The following is an 8,988-nucleotide window of genomic DNA, read 5'->3' as shown; positions in this document are numbered from 1 at the left end:
GCAGATCGTCCATTATATACAGAGGCAATGTACACACGTACAAAATGGGAAAACAAGGCAGCAGAAGGGATTACATTTTTTACTTGTTGGATCACCCAACAACTTTCCTGGAGATTGTTTTACAAGACTTCATGAACTCATCGTTGCAGGAATCAAGACGCAATTCCTCAATAGACTGGGGCAGTGTTGGAATAGACCAGATATTCTTGCAATTACCGATACACAGTTCCTTGAGCAACGTGAGGTGCTCCATGTTGCCAGATAGGATTCCCAGCTGCAGCTATAAATCTGGAGCACATGAAGATGAGGGAAAGCCTCAAATCTACTCCCTCCATTCCGCATTTCTAAAAATACTCCCTCCATTCCAAAATAAATGACCCAATTTTATACTAACTTTGTACTAAAGTTATTATAAAGTTGGGTCATCTATTTTAAAACGGAGGGAATAGGTCCCAGATGGCTGCATCTTGAGAGAAAAACATTACCCAGGCTCTCTGGGCCACCGCTCTGCTTACCCACCATCCAATCTTGGTATCTTGAACCTTTGTATCCACGTATTACAGGTTGTTGAATGTTGGCTTCAAGAGCTTCCTCCTTGCTTTTAACATTTTCAAGGCCATGGATCTTGAGGCAGCCATGAAGCATGTTTAGGTCCCTCAGTTGCCCTATCTCATAACCACCTCGCCAGCCGCTGCCGCGCACCGCCGCACTCCACTGCGCTACGCCCCGTTGAGCGCCCTTTGCTGCCGCTGCAGCAGCCCGCAGCTCCGTGCGCCGCCGTGCCACGTCTCCGTGCCATGCGCTCATCGCGCGTCGCATCCCCATCTCTATGTCCTCTGCGCTCGCCACACACGCCACCGCGCACCATGGCCCCAGAACCTGGTCGCTCGCTCAGATCTTTCGTTTACCTTTTTAGCGATGAAAAGATCTTTCGTCGCAAGCCGATGTAGATGTTGCCGTTCGGTCGCGGCGGAGGGTCGCCGGTGGAGCAAGGACTAGGGTTTGGGCGCTCTCTCTGGAACTGGGGTTTGGAAAAGGCGCGTGGGGGTTTGGATCCAAAAGCCAGCGGGCGGAGATGCCCAACATTGGCATCCAATGCAGCTTGGCCCTTTCTCACACCACTAGTAGAACAATTCTAACCATGAAGCATGTAGCCTCCATTATTGATGGGAATCCAATAAGGTTGAATTGTAGTGAAAACTGGGGATCCTTTTTACCGCTGGAAACACAACGAGGACCGATCTGGGGAAGAAGAAGTTGTCTTTGCCTACATCATTAAGGAGGAAGAAGGCGCGCATGTCAGCGTCCACCGCCGAGGAGGGGTCGCGCTCGACGATGGAGGTGCGGGCTGGGAGATTTAGGCCCTCAGAAGCTGGGGGGGGGGGGGGGTTAGAGCATCTACAACCAGACCCCATATTCGCCCCAAGCGTTCGAGCGGGTTGCCCAGTCACTGTCGGGAAGCAGAAATGCCACCCAACCAGGCTCCTCAGATTTTAGACTTACCAGTACTACCCATATCCAACCCATATCTGGGGCGGATATGGGACGTCCGGACGTGCCGGAGCACCGAGTCAATGCCACCTCTAGGGCCCGTGACAATTCGAACATGTCCGTCCCATCTCTTCTTGCCTAACAAACCCTATTCTCTTCTTTGTTTGTCCTCGTCCGCACAGCCACTACAGGAGTTCCTCTACCATCATTGCTCCTCTGACATTGCCTACCTAGGGCTTCGCCACCGGACTCCCCAACCCACACTGCCATCGACCAAGCCGCAACCGGTCAAGGTCGCTGCCACTAGACACCGCCCGGAACGTACAACTCCTCCATATATACACCTCACGCTTTTATGTGTTTGATGAAATTTCTGAGCCTGTTTTATTCTTTCGGTTATTACTTCTAGTTCACCAATGGATTCGTCATGGAATGATGGTTGTGGAAACTTAGACCTTGACGAATTCATATGCAGCAATTCATCATCTCAATAGATCTGGACGATGAGGATGCTGAAATGATGATGATGATGATGATGATCCAAGAGGTGTTGGAGAAGGCAAAGGAGCACATCCTCCACTTGAAGGGTTCCATCCAGAGCTGGAGAGTTATTCCCCGTGATAGGATTGCCAGTGCACGGATTTTCTACACGGACTACTTCACAGCGGACCCAACATTCCCTGAAAGTTTCTTTTGTCGTCGCTACTGAATGAGCAAAAATTTGTTCTTGTGGGTGGTGAAAGTCGTGAAGAAGGCTGATGACAACTTCAAGGTGAGGAACGATTATTGGCAAAACTTTACTTCTCTGCTCCGCAGAATGCACGGTTGCTCTCAGGATGCTTATTTATGGTAAATCAGCGGATGCAATTGATGCTGAAAACGGGATGGGAGAGAAAACAGCCCCGGACACCACGGTGCAATTTGCACACACTGTTGTGAAGTTGTTCGGACCAGAGTACCTAAGTGAGCCAACTGTGGAAGACACATAAAAGCTGTTGGCAATTGAAGCATCAAGAGGATTCGCAGGTATGTCAGGTTCAGTTGATTGCATGCACCAGCAATGGAAGAACTGCCCAAAAGATTTGTATGGGCAATACCAAGGCCACGTCAAATAAGCCACCATCATACTTGAAGTACTGACATCGAAGGACTTGTGGATTTGGCATACTTTCTTTGGCACGTCAAGTTCGTGCAATGACATCAATGTGTTCCAACGATCTCCTTTGTTCAAGAGACTTTGTGATGGGCACTCTTCACATATGCCATCTTCATGTGTATCTAGGGTGAGATAGGAAAAATAAGAGCATTACACTGCATGCATGGAGTTGAGGACAAAAAAGTTCAAGATTTGTTCCTATTTGAAAAATTAGAATATTTTATCTCTTGAATGACCAATCTGCTTAAAGATATGTTTTCACCACTAGATTCATCGGGACAGGACCTTTGAAATTAGATATTTCTGATATAATTTTTGCGGGTTGAAAATTCACAAGGTAGAATATGTGATTTAGTAGGCTAATCATCTGTAATTCTAGCTTCAAAATTATATGTCATTTGAAATATTTTTGCGACTTTTTTCGAGCTCATAAATTATCACCTAGTATTGTGTGAATCACACGCAATCGGCTTCGAAAACTCATAAATACTCCCATCCATCCCAAAATATAAGACACCATTGATTTTCGCTGTTAAAGACTTACAATTTTAACTATGATCTGTATTTTTAATATATGCACAAATTTAGTATAAATACATAACAAGTGGAATAATTTTGCAAGACGAATGCAACAATGCCATTTATAATTCTCAATACATATCATTTAGTGCACATTAGTGGTCAAAGTCGTGCATCAAACACCGTGCTAAAACCACACATTATATATTTTCTAACAACTGGAGTAGTTACTAGTTTAAAATATCATTTAGAATGTTTTTACGACAAATTTTCGAGCTTATAAGTTATCAATGCCTAAAGTGTGAGTTACCGTACTACTCACACATTGTCATTGGATAAGAAAACTTATCTTTGTCAGGTGTATGGGCGACTTGTTTGGTGCTCCGAAGTTACCAAGTTGCAACATGGATAACTGAAGCAAAAATACGGGCGGTAGTTGCAACATGGGTAATTGCAGCAAACATGGTAGTTTGTATTTGAGATAGCAAGCCATGGAATGTATTCACAGTTAGAAGACAAATATTCCACCTACCTTTATTCAGACACCTTGACGATCAAGAAAGGTAGATCTACGTCCCCCTTCTTAATCGAGATCCAGCGACTCACCAGACCCCAGGAATCTCTATAAAAAAACATTAGGCCTCCTTTGGTTTAGAGGAATCTTGTAGGAATTTCATAGGATAGGACTTCTGTAGGAAAAATCCCTTTAGAGCCTATTCCTATGAAAGAATTCTTCCTATTCTTCACATTTTATAGAAAAATAAACATTAGCCTTTAACATACGGTTGGGCGAGCCAGATCGAGAAGGCATTTAGTCCCACAGTAAATAGGGTTGGGCGAACCAGGTCAAAGACATTTAGGGGCTGTTTGGATTGTGACTATCTTTCCCATATATTGCCACATGGTTTTGCCACACTTGCCTTAGTTGAGTTGCTCAAATTGTTAGCCATACTTTGGCTTGCCTAAGAGAATCTTGCCACACTTTTTGTGTCTATGACATGTGGGGCTCACTGCTCATAAAAAAAATCCTTGCCTTAGGTGTGGCTAGAACCAAACACCTAATTAACTTGGTCAAACTAACCCGGTTAGGTGTGGAAAAGTGTGATAAGGTGTGGCTAGAAACCAAACAGCCCCTCAGTACCACAGTAAACGGCTTCAAGTGTTGGCCATAGTCAGCCTGGAACACGGTGGAGAACGAAGATGAGATTCCTTTTGTGTGGCACACACACCACACTGAGCACCATGCTTCCACCTGCACAGCTCACGTTGCTACAGTGTTGATTATTCCTTGTGTCCTCCTCCATTGATTGTAGTGTACTGTAGTTTCCATTAACTGATACAGATCGATCTGCTAGTTCACTGTAGTTTCCATTAAGTCCGGATCGACCTACTAGTGCACTGAGATGTTTAATACGTACTACAGAAGACATGGATCGGTCGTAGTATTAGATGTTTTATCTGCGAGAGAGAAAAAAGAGATTGGAGATGGGGGCTCTCCTCTTCCGGCAGCCGCAGGAGCCGGCATGGTTCGTCTCGCTCGCCATCCTTGGCGCTCTGCACGTCGCCGCCGTCGCCTTCCGCATCCTCTCCCACCTGGTCTTGCTGCTGCGCCGCCCCACTGACCTCTGCCACCGCTACGGCGCCTGGGCCGTGGTAACCGGCCCCACGTCCGGCATGGGCCGCTCCGTCGCCCTCGCCCTCGCCCAACGCGGCCTCAACCTCGTCCTCGTCGGCCGCGACCCTGCCAAGCTCCAGGACATCTCCGACACCATCTCTTGCACCTACGCCGTGCAAACCAAGACCGTCGTGGTCGACCTCGCCCTCATCGCCACGCCTCAAGGTAATTAAGGCTAAGGAATTTATTTTCCGTTTGGCTAAAGTTTTGCTGGCTGACGAGTCCAATGAAGTTCCGAAACTTGGGAAATTATTTTAAACAAATTGAACAGATTTCATTTGAATTTGAAAAAATTTAAGTTCAAGCTAATGGATATGAGAAAGTATACTATTAAAGCAACCCAAAACTAATGGACACTACAAGTATTTCCCAGAGCCTGCTCTGTCCCAGTTGTTAGCCCACTGTAGCCATCTTAATAAAAGTGAAATTGAAGAAAAAGTATTGACCCCTAGTAGCTAGGAAATAGAAGGCTAACCACCCTGGCAGGCAACATCCTCGATTATATAAACTAGCCACAGTGGGGTGTAATTTAGAGTAGTACCTTACATATGTTACTAATCTATATTACTACCTCTATATAGTGGAGAGTGACATATGTATGGTGTCATGCAACATTTTATTTATTAGGTTGTAGACTCATGTTGTCTTGATATTTGTGATGTTACTCATACTACTAGTAACTAGCTATGTTACCACATGACTTTCTTTCTTCATTAATTACTTGTCACATCATCTATTTTTTGCTTAGATGTGTGTGATGTTATCATCTATGTTACTTCTATTATGAGTAATCTAAGGATTTATAGGTTTTGTACTCGGCACGTTCAAATGTACCAAAATATTTTATGTTAAATTTTAGTGTTCCGCTGACTGTCGAAATGCATGAAATTTCGAGAAGATTAAGGTGATGGATGTACAAGACACGAGCTGCATGCTAGTTATATTTACTGATCGTATATATTTGGCAGGTGACGAGGCGTTGCGGCTGCTCCGGCATGCGGTGGCAGGGCTCGACGTCGGGGTGCTAGTAAACAATGCCGGCCTAGCGAAGCCCTGCGCGGTGTATCTGCACGAGGCGGACGTGGAGGCCTGGGTGAGGATGATCCGGGTGAACTTGTGGGCTCTGACTGAGGTGACGGCGGCGGTGCTGCCGGGGATGGTGGAGCGGGGCAGGGGTGCCATTGTCAACATCGGCTCCGGGACAACCCTGGCCATCCCGTCGTTCCCGCTACTTTCCATCTACGCCGCGTCCAAACGGTATATACTCCCTTCGTTTTTAAATATTTGTTTTTCTAGAGATTTCAACAAGTGGCTACATACGGAGCAAAATGAGTAAATCCACACTCTAAAATATGTCTGTATACATCCGTATGTAATAGTCCATTTGAAATCTTTAAAAATACAAATATTTAGAAACGGAGGAAGTATATACTACCACCTAGTACAACTCTTCTGTCTTTTTCAGTTGATATATCTGTGATATACCACAACATTTTCTGAGTTCAATAAATGTACATTTTAGGTACGTTGCTCAGTTGTCCAGGAGCCTTCACGTTGAGTATAGGGGCAAAGGAATCGATGTACAATGTCAGGTTCGTACGTGGGGCCTACTATAATATTAGAATGAAAATGCATACGGGCAATTCATGTTTGTTTCTATGTATTCCTTACAACCATCCGCCCAAATCTATCATTACTATTGAATGTTTCAAAAGTGTAATACGTGTCCATTCCTATATAAGAGTCTTGTTGAATCGTAGTAATACAAGCGAGTTGCATATGAACAAGTTAATCCAAAAATACAAGCACTTTATGTAGATAAAATAGCAATTCGATTTAAAATCTACAAACATTTATCAGCTAGTAGAATCTATAAAAGCTTGCTAAGTATGTCGTGATGGATCGATTTAGACGCAACACAATCATCGTTGAGTGGATCAAAATTAATATCATGGCATTTGTCGTGCAACTACAGGTGCCGTTGTTTGTGGAGACCAACATGACGTTGGGGGTGGCGGCATCCCGCAAGCGACGAAGCCTCTTGTCCCGGCTAATCATGCCGACATCGGACGAGTATGCCAGAGCAGCGGTGTGTTGGATCGGGCATGGCCCGCTCTGCATGCCTAACCTGGGCCACCGGCTCGAGTGGTGCATCTGCCATGCTGTGCCCGACTGGATGCTTGATGAGTTGTGCCTTCGGCTGAACCTATGGCATAGAGTTTGTTTCCAGCGCCTCAGGACGATGAGAGCATCAAGGCCAAACGTCATCAACAACGGATGTATGCCTTGCAAACAAGTCTAAGAAGTTTGTCCTGCATCATTTGCTGGTGTGTATGTACACATATCTTCCTTGTATTCGTTGGAAATGTATGTCTTAGAGGCAATCATTATTTATTAATATTGTCCACGATCATTATCACTGATATATATCAACTAGTATGTGACTTGTTTGTGAAACTATATATTGTATGTCGATTGTTTTCAAGGTCACTATACTTTGAATAGTACACGTCGATATACAACAAAAATTCCTCCTTATGGAGTTTGATATTTTGGATGTCCTGTCTGAAACTAACCCTCTGTCAGCCTCTGACTATGAAAGGATGAATATTATTAAGGCTGAACTGGGTGAAGTCTAGATGAAAGAGGAAACTGCCTTATGGCAAAGATCCAGAGATAGAAAAATCATAGAGGGGGAGACCGCAATAATGCTTATTTCCACGCCCTTGCTAACTATATACATCGTAAGAATCATTTGACCAAGCTAAATGGACCCGATGGCGCTGTTACTTACACTTCTGATATGTTGGAAGTAGCTACTTCTTCTTTTTGCAAAAAAACATGTTTTCTTTTGAACCAAAACTTGATATTCACTTAGAGACTGATTTTTTGTCTGAAAATGAGTTAGTTACTGCAGAAGAAAATGCTACTATGGAAAGATCCTTTTCTGAGGAAAAGATAAAAGCCGCTATTATGAGCTCATATGTTGGTGATGCCCCTGGCCCTGATGGACTTCCATTTATTTTCTACCAAACATTCTGGGATCTCCGGATAAAATGGCTTTATGTGGCTATTAAGAAATTTTCAAAATGGTAACCTTGATGTATTTCGTCTGAACTTTGCTATTATTACTCATATCCCTAAAGTGTCTAATGCTAAGGATATGAAGCATTTCAGACCTATTAGTTTGAGTAACTATGTTGTTTAGATTTTTACTAAGGCTATGACAATTAGCCTATTTGTGGCAGAATTGTTTCTCAAAGTCAAACTACTTTTATTACTGGTAAGTTCATTTTGGAGAGTGTAGTTATGGCTCGTAAAGTGATTCATGAAACTCATAAAGCTAGGACTAGTGGTTCCGTTGTGAAGCTTGATTATGAAAAAGCATATGATAGGGTTAGTTGGGATTTCCTTGTGGAATGCTCAAATGTAGAGGTTTTGGTAGTAAATGGATTGGCTGGGTACGTAATTCTCTACATCAAGGTTCCTTTGTGTTAGGATTAATGATACTAATGGGCCTCATTTTGTTGGGGGGAATGGAATGAAGCAAGGTGATCCCTTCTCCCCCCAGTCTCTAATTTGGTGGCTGATGTTTTCTCTAAGATGCTTATAAAAGTTGTTAATCATAATTTGATTGCTTGGTTTCTGCCACATGTGATTCCTGGAGGTGTAGTCAGTTTGTAGTATGCTGATGACACTATCATGTTTCTTGATTCATTTGTTGAAAATGCCAGGAATTTGAAATGGATCATAACTTGCTTTGAGAAACTTTCTGTTTTAAAATTAACTTTCATAAAAGTGATATGCATATTATCCATGTTGGGGAGGAAATGTCTAGAGAATTTGTTGAGAATGTTTGCTGATAGATTGGGGATTTCTCCTTTAAATATTTGGGAGTTCCCCTGTACTATAAATAACATAGGAGGGAGGAAATTCATCTTATTATTGATAAAATTATAAACAAATATATTGCAAGATGGTTGGGGAGAAATGTGTCTTATAGGGGCAAACTTGTTTTACTTACTACTTGTATTGCTAGCATTTCTATTTATTTGATGTCTATGATGAAATTTCCTAAGTGGGCAATTGATGCCATCGCCTCCCAAATGTCTCATTTTTCTGGGGAAATTTGGGAGTGGAGCACAAA

At 43.3% G+C, this 8,988-nt stretch overlaps 1 protein-coding gene across 1 annotated transcript; it reads left to right on the top strand.

The window, feature by feature from the left end:
* Positions 1-4,602: 4,602 nt before the first annotated feature.
* Positions 4,603-7,326, top strand: LOC123066350 (very-long-chain 3-oxoacyl-CoA reductase 1-like). The gene is made up of 4 exons (XM_044489443.1): positions 4,603-5,006; positions 5,810-6,098; positions 6,364-6,433; positions 6,817-7,326. Exons 1-4 carry the CDS (start codon positions 4,616-4,618, stop codon positions 7,141-7,143), a joined length of 1,077 nt encoding a protein of 358 aa, XP_044345378.1. The 5' UTR covers positions 4,603-4,615; the 3' UTR covers positions 7,144-7,326.
* The last annotated feature ends 1,662 nt before the right edge of the window (positions 7,327-8,988 follow it).

This window comes from Triticum aestivum, chromosome 3B (genome assembly GCF_018294505.1).
Source record: "Triticum aestivum cultivar Chinese Spring chromosome 3B, IWGSC CS RefSeq v2.1, whole genome shotgun sequence".
In the NCBI taxonomy this organism is placed as follows: domain Eukaryota; kingdom Viridiplantae; phylum Streptophyta; class Magnoliopsida; order Poales; family Poaceae; genus Triticum; species Triticum aestivum.
This window is presented reverse-complemented; position numbering and strand designations above follow the sequence as displayed.